The sequence below is a fragment of the Elephas maximus genome, chromosome 22 (genome assembly GCF_024166365.1).
Source record: "Elephas maximus indicus isolate mEleMax1 chromosome 22, mEleMax1 primary haplotype, whole genome shotgun sequence".
Taxonomy (NCBI): Eukaryota; Metazoa; Chordata; class Mammalia; order Proboscidea; family Elephantidae; genus Elephas; species Elephas maximus.
Genome location: NC_064840.1, coordinates 34,903,673 through 34,921,893, shown reverse-complemented (window position 1 = coordinate 34,921,893; position 18,221 = coordinate 34,903,673). Strand labels below are relative to the sequence as shown.

General features: G+C 47.2%; 1 protein-coding gene across 3 annotated transcripts in view; it reads right to left on the bottom strand.

Moving 5' to 3' along the window:
* Positions 1-18,221, bottom strand: part of DGCR2 (DiGeorge syndrome critical region gene 2) — a 160,203-nt gene that overhangs the window by 52,896 nt on the left and 89,086 nt on the right. The window contains exons 3-6 of one of the 3 annotated variants that reach the window (XM_049866962.1): positions 10,509-10,634; positions 7,665-7,884; positions 6,991-7,067; positions 1,020-1,196 (exon numbers count right to left, since the gene is read on the bottom strand). In XM_049866962.1, the coding sequence (XP_049722919.1) occupies positions 1,020-1,196; positions 6,991-7,067; positions 7,665-7,884; positions 10,509-10,634 (600 nt within the window). The remainder of the gene's footprint in view (positions 1-1,019; positions 1,197-6,990; positions 7,068-7,664; positions 7,885-10,508; positions 10,635-18,221) is intronic. The other 2 variants (XM_049866963.1, XM_049866964.1) reach the window with 2 other exon arrangements.

Below are 18,221 nucleotides of genomic sequence, written 5' to 3'. Positions count from 1 at the left end.
AATTAAGTGTTCTGGGATTTCCATTCTTCGTAATGTTACATCGTAACATTACTTCATAATGTTAACTGACATAGGATACACAAATAGCCAAGGGACAGAATCAGAATCCAGAAACAGACACAAACACATGTCTACACTTGATATATAGCAAGTCAGCAGGGAAAGGGGTATTTATCTAAATAAATGGTACTGAGATCATTGGCTGAAATCAGACCCCTACCTTACACCCCATATCTGAACATGTCAGTGAACAGTCAGTGCTAACACCATTCCCCTGCACCCCCCAATGCAGAGGACTGGCCAGGGGAAAGAGTCCTGCACTCTGGCAGCACAATCATGCTGTCAGCCCCCAACGCTGCCAGAGATCTTGATCAACCACTTATGATAGTGGCCTCACAGGACACAGAGGTTTGGGACTCACTGACATAGAAGTGTTAGTGGAAGTCAAGGGAAATCAATGAAACAGATGGAGAGTGAGTGGGCATAGGGGCAGGGAAAGAGCTGTGACACAACTGACTGAGGAAGAGAAAGCAATCCCACGCTGCAAACAGAGTAGAGAGAAGGACTGCAGGAGTGGAGGGGAAGCTACCAATGAAGTCAGATCCAGGGATACCACAAGACTTGGCAAGTCCTTTAGTTACCATCTCACTTAATTTTCTAATACCACTGTGGGGCAAGTAGGACAGAGACTACCTTCTCCATCCCAGGAAAGAGTAACGTGGGTTCAGAGATCTCAATCCCCTGCCCAGGTCACAGACCTAAACCATGGCCCAGTGAGGGCTCGCCCCATTCCTTGGCATCCCACCTCAGGCTCTTCCCACTCATCCCCAAGGAACTTTGTGCAACCATAAGAGTAATGTGTGAGCCAGGTAAGGCTGCAACTACTACTCTGCCGAGAACACCATAAAATCAAAGTTCACTCAAGGCTGACATCAAGGCCCAGAAATTCAAATGCCACACTTTCATGGCAGTGTCCTTCCTCATAGCTGACTAGAGAAGTCAAGGTAAAGGTGGCTTACTTCTTTTACAGAGAAACGAAGATTTCTCATAGCAGTTCTCAGCATGCCAGCTGTGTAAATCGTGGTGTCGAAGAGTGGGGAAGTGGAAACACTGGAGCTGGGCACAGAGCACATTTTCATTTTCAGACATGGCAGAGGCAAAGATGGGGTCTGGAGGCAGGAACACCTCTGAAGAACCTATGGAAGGAGAAAAAAGGTAGAGGCCACACATTACAACACAATGTCAACACACAAATCACGCCATAGTCCTAGGGCACCAAAGTATTAAATAGAACCATCAAGCAAAGACATTGTCCCAAGTACGAGTTGGTATTGCTATTCTGGCATCGACTCACTATTTTACCAAGCATCCCTGGAGCACAGCCTTGGGCTGGGAATACACCACCCAGAGCCTAGGGCATGCATGCAAGAGCCTCCATGGATCCAACAACAAGCAAAAACACTGGGCAGTAAGTACTATGCAAAGAACCAAATAAGGTGCTATAGTGTGATCAGCTGGTGGCGTTTAAAGCTGGAGCAACACAAGAGCAGGATCTCATCTTAGGCTCTTGACAGCAAGCACCACTCAGTGGGCACTTCACCCACAACGTTTCTGAACCGCCTCTTTAGGGGCCGCCAAGGGGCCATCTAAGTCCTCCAAATGTTCCACTACTGAAGACAGCTCCCCAGCTATGAGGAGTGTCTTCTCTCTGAGGATTCATGCCCATCTGACCGCTCCTTCTCCAGAGGGCGGGGTCTATGTCTTCTAGCAGTGCTAGACCAGCCCAGTACCACCCCTCCCCCCCCACACACTGCTGGCTAGGGACTCCTAGAGCCAAGGCACACAATTACAGGTACTGGACCCCAGCCCCATCTGCTGACCTCATCTGTCAGGGCAAGGCTCCTCTTCTTCAGTAACACAATTCCTGATTTCCAGCCAATTTTGACAAGAGTAAGCCCTGAGGTGTACATGCTGAGACACGAGGCAGACACACAGGGACAAGGTACCAAATGCATCTTAAATTAGCAAGTTACAGAACACCATGTGCACATAACCACAAAATATATTTGCCCTTTTATATTTTAAAACAAATATCAAGTATGAAAAACCAGAAACTTGAAGTCACACCATTAACGGTAATCATCTTGAGTGTGGGCAGCGCATGGGAAAACATGGATGATTCTCTCTAGACACTAGGATTTGTTACGTCAAACTTTCTGCCATCAATTACAAATATTAGAGAAACAATGGTGAAGTTGTTCCAGGGCGGCAGCTCTTGGCCTCCAGAGCACACCAGGACCCGTGAGGTCAAACCCTCAACGTACATCACCCTGGGGCTGGACTCAAGGGCGTGTGCAGATGTGAGCTAACAGAGGCAGAATCACCCTCCTGGGGCAGAAGTCAGGCAGGGTGCATCATCAGGAACCCTGCAGGAGTCGAGCTCTTTGCTGAGTGGAGCCTAGATGTAAGTGTTGTGTGTACGTGCATATACTAATGTTCCAATGCATAACACATATAAAACACACCAAAAAATAGAAAAAAACTGGACAAGGTGTAGATGAAATAAACATTTTAACCATCTTACTATGATTCCTTTACGCTAACCAAAAAAAAAAAAAAAAAAACCAAACCCATTGCCATCTAGTTGATTTTAGGTGTAATTATTTTCTTAGGAAAGGTTTCATCATTAAAGATGGAAAATTTAAATCTATTTCACATTGTCTTTGTGGTAATTTTTCCTTTGGTCAACTTCTCTCAGACCCAACTGGATGCCCTGTGAGGTGCCCCATATTCAAATGGACAAAGAGCAGGTGAGTCAGCTCTACCATTCTCCTGGTTGCCTGTGTTTCAATATTCTCTTTAAACTGCAGTTTCTTAACAGAAATGTTTAATGCTTTTTCTATGTAAATTTTCAAATAGACACAAAAATAGAGAAGAAACAAATCTTTCTACGGCTCTGACAATGGTTTGCATTTTGCAGCCTGGTGTCATCTCTTCATGCCTCTTATAACATAGCATAATGAGTTGTCTAAATTCATGAGGGACAAGAACCAGGATCAGCACAAAGCTGGTTCCTATTAGGCAAAAGTTAGGTTTATCTCCACATTCCTACTCCTCCCTTATTTCTGACACCAGCTGCTCCCCCAATGACACTCTCTACTTCTCCGCAGAGGTTGCTAATTTGTTGCAATACCCACACAACTCACAGACCATACTCACAGTTATGTGGTTTATTAGGGAAGCCACAAACTACAACTTGGGATGAGGATCAACTTGGAAGTTAACAGGAACAACTCAGGATTTGGTCGGGAAGTGCAATGCAAAGTCTTAAGGGTCCCTGAAGTGGATAGCTCATCCCACCCTTCTTCAGCGTAGAAAATTTTCCAACCGGGACAGCTCTCTCAGCTGCTCTCTGCTGTCAGGTCTCTGTGCTGCTAAATGGTCCAGCTCATAGCCAGGGTAGCAGCCCACTCAGTTCTCTCAACTGTTGCTCTCTAGCAGCAGCTCTCCACCATCAGGACTCTCTGCTGTTAACTGGCTCAGCTCATAGCCAGTTGTGATGGTTAAGATTATTTGTCAACTTGGCTAGGCCATGATTCTCAGTGGTTTGGGGGATACGGTGTAATCATCCTCCATATTGTCATCTGATGTGAGCAGCCAATTGCAACCAATCAGAAAAGCCAATCAACTGAAAGTCAATCAGTTTCCTTGGGAGTGTGGCCTGCAACCAATATATACAGATGTTCTGACAAAGCTCTCTCTGGATCCCACATCCAACTCGTCATTCTCTGACCTCCGGTTCTTGGGACATTAGCCAGCAGCCTACCAGCTCACCAAAATTTTGGGTTTGTCAGTCCCTGCAGCCACATGAGTCAGGAGAAGCCTCCAGCCTGATAGCCAGGGGAGGATTAACCAGTAAGCATAATAAGCACCAGCTTAATTGTGTTTATTTACTAATCTGTAGTGAACAATTTTACATGGGTGAAGAAGAGATGAAATTGTACACTAAAGTAAGTACAACTGATGCCATGCGCACCTTGCTTATTGGATAATCCATCCCTGCTGAGACCTGACCCACGAATTTGGGGCTTGCCAGCCTCCACAAATGTGTGAGCCATTTCCTTGAGATAAATCTTTCTCTCTCTCCCTCCCTCTCTCTTTATCTATATACTTTTCACTGGTTTTGCTCCTCTAGAGAACCCAGCCTAAGACACCTAGTGTAGCAGCTTGCTCAGCTCTCTCAGCTGCTCTCTGCCATCAGGTCTCTCTGCCACCAGCTCTCCACAGTCAGCCTCTCTGCCGCTAACTGATCCAGCTCACAGCCAGTGTAGCAGCTCTCTCAGCTCTCTTAGCTGCTCTCTGCTGCCAGGCTCTCTTCCATCAGGCCTCTCCATCACTGGCCTCTCTGCCAATAACTGGTCCAGCTCATAGCCAGTGTAGCAGCTTCAGGACCACTTGACTCCCATGTGGCTCTGCTTCTCTGCCAGCCTAGCTCTTAACATTTTTCTCTCAAGTAGAAAGCCTAGAAAACCTCTGTGTTTCAGCTATTTATATATCACAATCCTCATCAGTTACAAAGCAGAGCCCCCCTCACCAGACCAGGGTTCAACCAATTCTCTACCACCTATAAGGTGTCAACTGAGGTCTTACACAAAAGTAACACTTCCTGCTGACAGAAACCAGCTTCTTCCCTGGGCAAAAGTAACCACCCTCTGGGGTAGAAAGCAACCTGGGAAGTCCCCCAAGTTGTTTCTCCAAAGAACTAGGGTAAAGGTAATAACTCCTCAAGGCTTAGGGGAAAAAATCTCCCAAGCTGTTTTAAAAACAAACAAACAAGGCAAAAGGCCACATAAAGGAACTCAGTGCACTGTGCACCCACCTTTCCTCTACAGGGACAGAGCACTCCCAAACACAGGCATGCATCTCTGAAAATTCAGGACATTCTTTGACACAACCATGATACTATTATGACACCTAAGAAAATTAACAATAGTACAATACCAACTAAAATTCATATTTAAATTCCCCTAATTGTCCCCAAAAATGCTCTTTATAACCCTCCCTCCCAATCCAGGTTGCCAACAAGATTCATGCTATTACACTTAATTTCCTGTTTATTTGTCTTGAATCCAGAATAACTCAATGTGTTGAGTTATGTCTAGAGTGCGGGCCAATTATCTTCTGTAAAGAAATCTTTTTAAGCCACTTACTCATGTTATGACCATGAATTAATTCAGACAACATAATGCCCAAATCCATTTAACTAGGCCCAAGCCCACAATACCATGCTGCAACCCCTGCCGAGCTGCGAAGCACTCAGGTGCCACCTTGGTTCCCTCCATGTGGGATGCCCCTACCCCAGCCTTGGGACCACAATGAGCCACACATATGGGCTACTACACACCAGTCACGACCACGAGCAGACACAGGGGTAATCTCTCTAAAGTTTAGGTTTACTCTCCTGGTAATGCCCCAATGGAGCCACTGGGATAAATATGGCCGTCAGAGCTCCTGATTCCCATCAGGGCCCTAGCCACTCTCAAGCCAGGAGAGAGGGTCCCATGTGCCCCAACTCAGAATAGGCTGTCATGCCATGCAGACAGTGTCAGGAAGACAGTCATGTCTAGGAGTGTCTACGCTGTCCTGAAGGCCAGCACCTTTTGCTGGGGTCAGTGGGAATGTGCCCTGGACTACAACATTTCAAAGATTCACCTCCAACCACTATGAGTTAGACAGATGACAAACTACCAAGTGAATTATTCTCTAAGAGGCCCATAGTGACTGCAATCCAAAAGATGTTTGTTGACTGTTCCTGCGGGAAATCTAAATAGTAAACTCACAAACTTTTGGAAACCAGGTATTTGGTGGCTGCTTCTGTAAAGCACTCAGGAGACACAGAATAGAAGATGCTCCTAAGTGGAAGTGGGATGCCAGACAGCCCCTTGTGCAGCCTTCTACAGCCCCCAACTCTGCCCCATGCTCTTTCTCAGTTGCTGGGCACAGTACCCTCTCTGCCCTGGTGGAGCTCCCACTCTCTCCAGGAAGCCAGCTGCCCAGGGCCCTGACCCTTCTCAACAGTGTCTTCCGGAGACACAGCCCAGCAACCTGCCAAAAGGTTACCCAGAGAGAGGCACTGCTGAGCTCTGCCCAAGCTCAATGATCCTTCACTCTAGCAGTGAGGAGACAGACGGAGGTGCCTGGTGCCCCAGCTCACCACTCCTCACATGTCCCCTCTCAGAGATGCTTAAGACATTACCAGCAGCGCTGGTATGTGCTTGGGGAAAGAAATCCCAAGCCAGATACCCAGAAAGGAGTTCAACAGGCAGGGCCTGTGGGGACTAGCTGGCCAACGGAGAGGCCAAAACTAGAGTGTGCCCAGGGAGCTCTTGCAGAGCCAGGGCAATGGGCAGGAGAGGAGTGTGCCAGCCAGGGAACAAGAGCTCAGCAGCGCACTTCTGCTATTTTTCCTTTACATTACCTCTGTATTCCCAAACAACTCAGCATAAAATCCTTACATACTCCTGTACCCACCTCATAGTTTTCCTTGAAATTTTGGATTCTAAATCTCAACTTTGGTCCTAGAAAACTTGTCCTTCCCTCTCTGGCCCATGTCAGCTGCATTTTGTATGCTCATATTTATGCCCCAATCAAAGTCTTTTAACTAAAGGAGAAGGAACAGTCTAGAAATCTGGCCAAAGTGAGAAGCAGCAACAGACCTAGAGAAGACCCCACGTAGGCAAGGGCCTGGCCGGCTACAGTGTGTCCCTAGGGTACCACTCCCGTTGCCACAGCCCTCCCCGAGCCTTTGGTAACACAGGCCTCCAAGGACTTTCAGCACACTCTTCTCCATGGTCCCTGCACCTACTACAGGGCCAGGCATTATCAGTAAGGTAGGAGGAAGGAGGGAAGACCCCAGCCAGCAGGACACCCCTCGTCAACAAAATTCCCCCATTTTCAAATTCAACACTGCTGCAGACCAGAAAGGCTTACCTTTAAACGCTACTTCCCAGTGACCCTCTAAGGAGCGGTTCCGGCCAGTGATGACGTATTGATAGCCAACCCACAACCTGTACCAGAAGGCAGAAACAGGAGACCTCAGCACAGGAGCAGGAAGCAGACCTTGACAACTCTGTGTGTGTGTACAACTGTGTGTGTGCGTGTGTGTGTATAAGATGGTTAAACTGACTTTTAAAAAAACTCAACTTCTAAAGCACTAATGCTTTGACAAGTTTTAAAACTTAGAAAATGCACTGAAATTCTAAACATTAGATTTACAACTCAGAAAAATTTTGCTGTTCCAATAAAAGCTTGAGCGCTTAAAGCAAGACCAACCTTACTTTTGGTGGACATCAAGCCCTGTGAATACAACTCTGTAAATATAGTAAGCCACCAAATTATACATTTTAAGAGGGTGGGTTTTATGGTACTTGACCTGAATCAATAAAAACACAGCCCCTGTGAAGCACACCTTGCTGTGCTGGTTGACAACACAGCCTGATCCCCACTGCCACAGGCACTGAAGAGGCCTTCCACCATGTGCCTCCAACGGGGGGTGGGGGGGTGTGTTTGTGTATGTGGCTGGCCTTCCCTCAAATGGTGGCTGCCACCTGTGCCATATACTCAGTGGGTCACCAGGTCCCTCAAGTCTCCAGCCCAGGACTCACTTGTGCTGGTCCTTCCACCCGAAGCTCCGCTCTGGCTGGTCCCATTCCTGGGCCAGGACAAAGCGTAGCTCTTGGTCAGTGGAGAAGGTGGCGAGGGAGCCATTCACCCGCTGGCAGGTCTGCGCGGCATCCCAGTAGTTCTCCCCACTCAGGTAGACCCTGTAGCAGCTGGCTGTGCCTTCGTAATGGTGCCACCCAGTCGGGCACTTCCCTAGGAAACATGAAGGACAAAGGGAAGGTGTCCCCCAAATTAGGATCCTCACTACAAAAATAGTATTTATATATGCTGCATTAGGAACCAGCATACCTGAGAAATCACACTAGAGAAATGAGAAAACTGAGGCTCAAGAGGAAAAGCTCCTGCCTCTAAGACAATATACTTTCTAGAACTGTAAAAGTTGCCGTAAAACACAGATTAACCTAAAGTACAAGTGCATTCAGTGATTATTCCCATTTCTATACCCATAACCCCACTGCAGTCGAGTTGATTCCGACTCAAAGCAACCCTACAGGACAGAGTAGAACCACTCCAGAGGGTGAAACCTTTATGAGAGCAGATTACCATGTATTTCTCTCAAAGAGCGGCTGGTGAGTTTGAACCACTGACCTTTTAGTTAGCAGCTGAGCGCTTACACACCATGCCACCAGGGCTCCTCCATTTTTATAAGGACTTCTAGTTTACATGGTAGTAAAGAACAGCTGCTGAACTAACTTCTGTGAAGTGAATTTGTTTTCTGAGTAAGCCTGGTTAGCAAGATAGCAGGGTTTCTTCCACCTGCATGGCTTTCACTCCCCGCTTGGCCACATCCTCTAACACCCAGCTCTCCCGGTGCTGAGGCCCCAGGCTAACCTTCGCCCAGAGACCCACAGTGCTCTGAACCTGTTACCTGGCCCTCCTTTTCCGTGCACACAGGCATTTTCAGTAGGGTGCTGGTGGAGCTCCCCTAAGACAGAAGCTCAATGAATCGGAGCTGGAAGGGCCATTGAGACTGTGTGACCAATCCCTGCCTCCCACAGATGAGAAACTGAGGCCCAGGTGGCTCTGTTGCTGGCAACAACTTGAGTGACCAGGAGTCTTTTCACTACATCGACCTACCCTCTGGCATGACAGGTTCCTTGTACTTTAAGGCTTACCTGAAGTGAGGTGACCTATTTTATAGAATCTACAACCTCCAAATGTTGGAGTACTTCCTAATGGTATGATGAAGAGCCACAATTTTAGCCATCAGTTGTTTAAAAAAAAAAAAAGGAATTTTTAATGCATTTACACCCTGTGGGACTAGTGAACCTTCTTATAGATATTATGTTTTTATTCCTTTGAGCATGTGTGCGTATGTGTGTAAAACTTATTAACAGAAGTACAGAGACTGTAAGACAAAACAATGGCAGCCCTGTCTGCAACAGTAGAAAGGAGGAGAGCACCACCTATTGGCAGGTATGGTCCTTGTAGACAAGGAGGGAGTCTCAAAGAGGGTATCAGGGAAGAAGAGAAGGTGCAGTAAAGTGTGTTTAGAGAAATAAAGCAAGGGAAGGACGGCCAAAAAACGAGAGGCATTTATCACATATCTCCCAAGCTCTCTACACAGGGGGCTCCGTTCCATCTGCACGTTCTAGGTGAGGACACAGAGGTGTGGGGAGGCTGAAAACTCAGCTAGTGAGCGGGTAGCACTAGGCTTCCATCCCAGGCTCTTCGTGGACATCTCGGGACAGGGCCAGAAGAAACCCTCTGGGGACGAAATCTGGGTGGCTGGGGGCAATGGAGGAAGGGAAAATGACACCTTACTGGCTCATATGTTTCATCTTTTGAATTCTGTGGAACTATTATCTAGGCAGAAGTATTACCTGTGCAAAAGAAAACAGAAAGACACATGCTCATGTACCTGGCAGGCGTGCACACACACTCACATGCCCCAGCAGGTGCACACACACACACTCACATACCCCGGCAGGCGTGTACATACATACTCAGGGCCTGTAGGTGCCAAGCTCTTTAAGGCTCACTAACTCCAACTGGGGCAGGGGTTCGGGGTGTGGCATTAGGAAGGAAAGAACCTATCCCTACCCCCTAACTTCATTAAATCATATGAAAGAGGAGTCAAAAAAATGTCCTGGGGGAGGCGCTGTAACCGTACTCCACATTACCCAACATCTGTGGCAGGCAGAACTGTCAGTGCCCAGACACCAGGGCAGGGGTGGGCTATTGTGTGGGGTCCAGGCCACCCACACAGTGGACTGCTGAGGAGAATGGTGGGCAGAGTTGCCTTCACTCCTTGCCCCATCCCTGCTGCTAAGTCCCCAGCCACGATGAGCAAGCAGGGACCTCAGAAGCCTGTGACAGGGCCCCCACTGCTGACCTGAACAGCCCCTCTGTACAGGAGGGCTTGGGGGACACTTGCACTGAGCATCTGAAACCACCCAATGGCCAAACAGAGGTCCGGGGACTCAAATCTGGGTCCGTTTGCTTAAGGCAACACTGGACACATCACCTTATGTCTTTGGAGCCTGTTTTTCCATCTATAAAAGGGAACAACAACTCAATGCGGGGATTTGCAAAGGCTGGTGCACTCGAGTTCTGAAAGGCAGTAGTTTTGTGAACACCAAGCAGCCAGATTCCAGAGCCAAGTCAGCCCCACTCAGGGCTTACCTCCTCATTCATAAAAGAAGGACAGTGCCAACAATGTAAACGGCTGTTTTAGGGAAGAGAACTAGCATTTTCAGAGCTGTTCACACAGCCCAGCGGCCTCGGTAGAGCCAGGGGTCGAACGGAAGAAATAAGCCTGAGGCCACATGTACACGGTCACCTGCCTGAAGAGGGCAGGATGGGCAGGCAGGTCTGCAACTTACTGCTGAAGCGAACGGGCTGTGCCACATTCACCGCATGGAAGTGTGTGGGGTCGCTTCCTCGGGCCCGCCCCGGCCGCGGATCCACAGCCTCCTTCCCATGGTAAGGACGTGCCTCCCCGGTCACTTCTGAAAGTAAAAGAAGTCCACTGTAAGCATCATCACCCAGCAGCAAGGCCCAGGGCTGGAAGGACCAGGCTGGAGTATGGTAACACATATTCCCTTTATTCACGTTCTCTTTAGAATGCTATTAAATATTGCCACTCACTTCAAATGGGTCACAGGTACTTATTAAAATTGTGCCTTTTTAAAATTAGGACTGTGAAATGAGATCTCGTCTTCTTTATGGAAACCCTGGTAGCATAATGGTTAAGAGCTACAGCTGCTGATCAAAAGGTCAGCGGTTCAAATCCATCAGGCGCTCCTTGGAAACCATATGCGGCAGTTCTACTCTGTCCTATAGAGTCGCTATGAGTCAGAATCAACTCGACAGCAACGGGTTTGGGTTGGTCTTCTTTACATTCTCTAAAAGGTTACTGCTAACTAAGCAGAGTCAGCCTTAGCAACAATCCTCAGGTACAGAAGGTGGCTCTCAATGTCACTGGACCCTGGACAAGAGAGTTCTTTCCAGGGCCCAGCTGCCCTCCTCATCACCCTCCTCATTCCTGCCTGGGAGCCTCCCATTAGCACAAGAGGGACCTGTTGTGTGTGACCCTCCTCTGCATCCCTCATCCCTGAGGCCAGAAGCCACCTGACAACTTGTCTTGCCACCCTGTGGGGGCCTCAGGCCCAGGGCTCTCAGACTGGCCAGGTCCTGGTGAGCAGCAGCGTCAACACAAGGCTGAATGGTGTGAACAGTAAGTGGGAACACTTTTGATCTGAAGGTGGAGGAAGAATTTTAGTTTTATATATCATTACCCAATAATAATTTACAGAGTGGTGCTTCCACAAACATTCTCTCCTTGGAGTCCCCAAGCTCCCTTGTAAGAGAGTAGACACACTCTCCTTCCAACCTCATAGGACTCAGAGGAAGAAAGTGATTTACCCCAGGCCACAGAGCAAGGGAACAGCAACACCTTCCTGTGTCTTGCCCTCCCCTCCACTGCCTGCATGAGGTTCACCTCGGTACAAGGGTAGAGGACACCTGGGGCAAGGGCAAACGGTGACTTGGTCTGCATGGTTATACACAAAGACAGACAGTCGCCAGCAGGTGGGCTCTCTGGCTGCAGATGACGAGATGAGGGGTTCTTAACTCCATCAGGCTGGCCTGGAGTAGAAGGACGCGATGTGCCTGGTGGCTCTGACCCAGGGGGACAGTGCTACCTCAGCACCAGTACCACCCATATCTGGGAGTGCTTCCTGGAGAAGGGATGATCCTGCTGGGCTTCTGAGGGATGGCTGGACTGGAGATCGAAAAATAAGGAGAAGAGGGTATGAGGTGCAGAAAGCAATCTGGCTTCTTGTTCTGGGTTCCTGAGATGCTGCTTGCCTAGGGGCCCAAAGCTAAGGCCTGACAAAATCTATCATGGCCACCTGGAGAGGCCAATAGAAGCCCTGAATGCAGAGGCTCAGATGGAACTTCCTGGTTGGTGGCTATGGGAGAGGGTAGTGTGTCCTTCTTTGGGACACGGAGGCTCCATGCTGTGACCCCTCCCAGACCTTTCCATATGTGTCTCTTCATTTGTACCCTTTCTTGTCATATTAAAGTTGTTATCGCAGGTACAGTGTTTCCTATAAGCTCTCTGAGTCATTCCAGCAAATTAAAGAACCTAAAGGAGCAGTAGACACTGGCTGGTCTAAAGTGGAGAAGAACATCTGGACTCTTGCGTTTGCAACTGGTACCCTGAGGTGGTAGAGAAAAACCCCCAATTTGAGGCTGGCTGGTCTGAAGTGCAGAGTCATGTAGACTCCAAAGCTTGCAGCCAGTACCCACTGACCCAGCCTCACGTGGCTAAGGATGAGAGAGAGAAGGGCTGCATGGGCAGCTGGGTCTGAACAGAACACAGAAGGGAAGCTGAGACTTCCACAGGACACAGTCGGCATGTAGAGTAGGATTTGTTACCTACCACACAATCTGGCATCAGAAGTGGGTGATCTTAGTCTCCCTCCCTGGACTGGTTCCCACAGAAGCTAAAAGAGGTATTTCTGGCACAGAGGAACAGCTCGGGCAAAGGCCAAAAGCAACCACATATGGAACATTTCACTAGACCTAAATTTCACAGCTCACTTCTGTCTGCTCAAGATGAGCAAGACCTGTGCTTCCTCTTCCTTTCGTGGCCTCTTGCCCAAACCAAGCAGTGCCTGGTATATAACAAGCCAAACTGCTCACAGAAAGACAAAACAAATTGAGAGTGAGCAGAGGGAGGGGGAGGAAAAAAAGGGTGACAGAGAGGGGCTGTTGCTTGGGCACAGGGGCACTGAATACCAGGTTGTGAGGGTGCTGTTTGCAAACAAAGCCATCTGCAGCTTAAGTGGAGGGAAGGAGGTGTTAAGACTACACATGAAATATTTAAAGAAGTCATTAGAAAGCCTAAGGTGACCGTCTCAGTTATCTAGAGCTGCTATAACAGAAATACCATAAATGGATGCCTTTAACAAATTAATTTTCTCACACTTTAGGATGCTTAACTTGTTGCCGTTGAGTCAATCCCAACTCGTAGCAACCCCACAGGGCAGAGGAGAACTGCCCCACAGAGTTTAGAAGGCTAAAATCTTTATGGAAGCAGACTGCCAAGTTTTTTTCCTGCTGAGCAGCTAGTAGGTTCAAACCGCTGACCTTTCAGTTAGCAGCCTATGGCTACAAACCACTGCACCACCAGGGCTCCTCCTTTAGGAAGCTAGAAGTCCGAATTGAGGGCACTGGCTCTAAGAGAAGGTTTTCTCTCTCTGTTGGCTCTGGAGAAAGGTCCTTGTCTCTTCTGAGTTTCTGCTCCTAGGCAATCTTCATGTAGTTTGGCACCTCACTTCCCCTAACTCTGCTCGCTTGCTTGTTCGATCTCTTTCATATCTCAAGAGAGACTGATACAAGACACACCCTAACCCTGCCTTATTAACATAACAAACACAACCCATTCACAAATGGGATCATAACCTCGGGCAGAGGCCAGAATTTACAACACATATTTTGGGGAGACACAATTAGATCCATAACTGTGATAAAGGATGTTGTCTTGAGCTGAGCAGACTTCTCTGTGGTGGAGGTGACAGTTACCTTTTTTCCATTAAAAAAATTTTTAATTTTTTCCATCATTTCTTTCTGTATCCAAATGCTCACATCATTTCTTCACTCATTCATTCATTCAGCACATGTCCACTGAGTACCCATCACTGTCTAAGACACCGGCCAGCTCAGATGCAGATCTTTGCCAGCAAGAAGGTGAAGGACCTGGCTGACAGAGGATGCTGCTGATGACAAACAAGTGATTCACAAGTGTCCTGGGGGAAAGCCTGGGGAGAGGCAGGAGGAGGAGGTCAGGCTGGAGAATAGGTAGAGCCCAGGCTTGGGCACCCTTACAGATCTCTTAGGACCCTCTGAAAACTGAGAGTCCTTCTGAGACCCAGTGTACATTTCTCCCCTTAGGGGGCCAGCTCCTGTAAATGTGCAGTTGGACAGCAGGCTGAGCTCCCAGCCCCAGGCACTACTTTCAGGATGCAGATACCCCAGCAACTTTCTCTCTTCCTCTCTTTTCTATTTCTTCGTCCCTCCCTCCTTTCTTGCTCTCTCCCTGACTGTCACCTGCAAATGTTTACTGAGGACCTACAATGTGCACAGGGAACATTTTCTCCCTTAGAGAAAAATCATGCCCTCCTTCTCATCCACCCAGCAATTGGCGAGGGGAGCATTCACCCTGTTACTTGAGACGAAAATGAGCCCCAGTCCAAGCTCACCCTCCAAAGTCCTGAAAGGCAGTACCAGGAGTACCCTCTGCACCAGGACATGGGTTATTCTTTGTGCTTTTGCAAAAACAGCTCATTTCTCCACAGATGTCCTCAAAAGACTTCAGAGCAGCTCCAGCTGCCAAAGATGAAATGGGAGCACACACACAGGAGACATGAAGCAAGGAGGGGACAAAATGGCTGACTTCCCGCTTTTGAAAAAGCTGAGGAAGAGGGAAAATGTTTTAAAGTTGATAAAACAGGCTCAGCAGTGGGAAGAGACTGGCCTCAGAGCAGGAGTGGGACGTGAAGTGAGCTAGGGCCTTCTCTGCCTGCATAGACAGAGGCTTCCAGTAGTGGGGGCGGCGAGGGGGGGGATGTTTCAAAAAAAGGACATAGCACTGGAAGTGCTCACTCATCTATGCCAAGAAATCTGGAAGACAGCTACTGGGCCAATCAACTGGAAGGGATCCCAATTTGTGCCCATTCCAAAGAAAGGTAATCCAACAGAATGGAGAAAGTATTGAACAATATCACTAATATCGAACGCAAATAAAATTTTGCTGAAGATAATTCAAAAGCGGTTGCAGCAGTACATTGATATGGATCTGCCAGAAATTCAGGCCAGATTCAGGTGTAGAACAAGGGATATCATTGGTGATGCCAGTTGGATCTTGACTGAAAGCAGAGAATACCAGAAAGATGTCTACCTGTCTTTTATCGACTATACAAAGGCATTTTACTATGTGGATCATAAGAAATTATGCATAACATTGGGAAGAATGGGAATTCCAGAACACTTAATTAGTGCTCATGAGGAACCATTACATAGATCAAGACAAGCAGCTGTTTGAACAGAACAAGGGATACTGTATGGTTTAAAATCAGGATTGGTGTGCGTCAGGGTTGTATCTTTACATCATACTTATTCAATCTGTGTGCTGAGCAAACAATCCAAGAAACTGGACTATATGTGTCTTAGTTATCTAGGGCTGCTATCATAGAAACATCACAAGTAGATGGCTTCAACAAAGAGAAATGTATTCTCTCACAGCCTAGTAGGCTAGAAGTCTGAATTCAGGGCATCAGCTCCAGGGGAAGGCTCTCTCTCTGTTGGCTCTGGAAGAAGGTCCTTGTCATCAATCTTCCCCTGGACAAGGAGCTTCTCTGCATAGGAACCTCAGGTCCAAAGGGCATGCCCTGCTCCTGGCACTGCTTTCTTGGTAGTATGAGGTCCCCATGTCTCTCTGCTTGCTTCTCTCTTTAATATCTCAAAAGTGATTGGCTTAAAACACAATCCAATCTTGCATATTGAGTCCTGCCTCACTAACGTAGCTGCTGCTAATCCCACCTTATTAACATCATAGAGGTACGGTTTACAACATAAATGAAAATCACATCAGATCACAAAATGGTGGACAATCACACAATACTGGGAATCACGATCTACCCAAGCTAACTCACATTTTTGGGGAACACGATTCAATCTATAACAACATGCAAAAGAACACAGCATCCATTTGCTGAAACCATCAATCCCTGGAGCTTGTTTTTCGCCAATGCATTCAGTGTTGCTTGGATCTCTTCCTTCAGTACCACTGGTTCTTGATCATATGCTACCTACCTCCTGAAGGCTGAAAATCAACCAATTCTTTTTAGTACACTGACTGCATATTCCTTCCCTCTTCTTTAAATGTTTCCAGTGTCATTCAATATTTTATCCATAGATTCCTTCAATACTGCAACTCGAAGGTTGAATTTTTTCTTCAGTTCTTTCAGCTTGAGAAATGTCGAGCATGCTCTTCCCTTTTGGTTTTCTAACTTCAAGTCTTTATACATCTCATTATAATACTTTATCTTCTCAAGTCTGAAATATTCCATTCATCTCTTTTACCTCATCATTTCTTTCTTTCACTTAAGCTACTCTACATTCAAAAGCAAGTTTTGGGGGCAGGGCCAAGATGGCGGAATACTCAGACACTTCCGGTGAGCCCTCTTACGCCAAAGACCCCAAAAAACAAGTGAAATGATTATATTTATTACAAGCTAGGAGCCCTGAACATCAAAGGCAAAGCTGGAAAACGGGCTGAGCGGCAGGGGGAGGAAGAGATGGTTCAGAAGCAGAATGGAGTTGCTGGACCTGAAACACAGGGATCATTCAGGCACCATTCCTGGAGCAACGGAGGCAGGCTGGTGGTAGTGTTCGGTCCCAATTTCCTGAGGAAGAAAACAGCCAGCTGCACAGCCTACTCACCTCCAGAACCAGAGAAGGATGGCGCTCTCGGCAAAAGCTAAGTACTTGTGTATATTTTACTGTGTCCCCAGCCCCTAAGGGGACTTCAGCAGCTGTTGATTTCCCTGGGACTAAGACAGGTCCTGCTGAGTACCCTAGGACATTCTCCCAGCCCTGGAAAAGGAATAAATTCACAACTGGGGGATAAGATACTCTGCCAGCTCCACTAACCTGGGGAGATCAGGACAGAAGCGGCTCCTGTACAGGCATAGTCAGGCCTGTGGACTTTGAATACCATTCCTCCCTGAATGGACCTGTGCAAGCCTATGTCAGGAGAACAGGCCCTTGCTGGCAGACTCCAACTGTTTCAGCTGTGCGGTGGAGAGGTGGGTGTTTGATGTTTCACACCGCTTTGCCTACTGAACAGGGTCCTCACCTACCCACATCAGGGACCTAAGGACTGGTGGTTCCACTCACGTTACCCAGCCACCCACAACAGGGGTCCAAGGAAAACTGTTACCTCCCAGTCCTTACAACCAAAAGCGTTGGGTGCCCATGGTAGGTCTGCAGACCCCACCCACCTGTACACTCTAAGGAAAAGGGACACGCTTTCCTCAGAGGCACCTGGGGACGGTTCTCAACCCCCTGCCTTGTTCAGAGCGTGACCCCCTCCCCCGCCACTGCAACCAGATACCAGTACCTATACCAATCACCCCTGCCCCTCTAAGGCTGTAGGACAGAGGCTGTACCACACACTTGATGACCAACTACCTAGACAACTGAGCTGAATCCATATAAGAAAAATGAATGGACTCATAGGCTGATATACCTGATAACAGCTCTAGCCACCTGGTGTCAGCATGCTAGACCTTCAAAGGTAGGAATCATCAAGCTAGCTCACTCAAGAAACTTCTTTGGGCATAACAAAACAAAAAAAGTAAAAAGCTAGGATACAGTAAGAAAACATAAAATAAATTAATACAATAAATTATACATGGCTGACAGAAAACAGTCAATATCCAATCACATAAAGAAGCTGCCCATGATCACTTCAACAAGCTCTCAAAACAAATAATCAACGGGTCTTCTGGATGAAGATGCCTTCCTGGGATTATCAGATGCAGAATACAAAAGATTAACATACAGAACTGTTCAAGACATCAGGAACAAGATCCAGAAGGAGATCAGGCAATATGCAGAACAAGCCAAGGAACACACAGATAAAACACCTGAAGAAATTAAAAAGCTTATCCAAGAACATAATGAAAAACTTAATTAGCTGGCAAGAATCTATACGGAGACAGCAATCAGAAATTCATAAGATTAACAATAAAATTACAGAATTAGAAAACAACAGAAAGTCAAAGGACCAGAACCGAGCAAGTGGAACAAAGAATTAGTGAGCTTGAAAATAAAGCACTTGGCACCAATATATTTAAAGAAAAACCAGATAAAAGAATTAAAAAAAAATGAAGAAACGTTAAGAACGATGTGGGACTCTATCAAAAGAAATAATCTACGAGTGACTGAAGTACCAGAACAGGGACGGATAAAAGAAAATACAAAGAGAACTGTTGAAGATTTGTTGCCAGAAAACTTCCGTGATA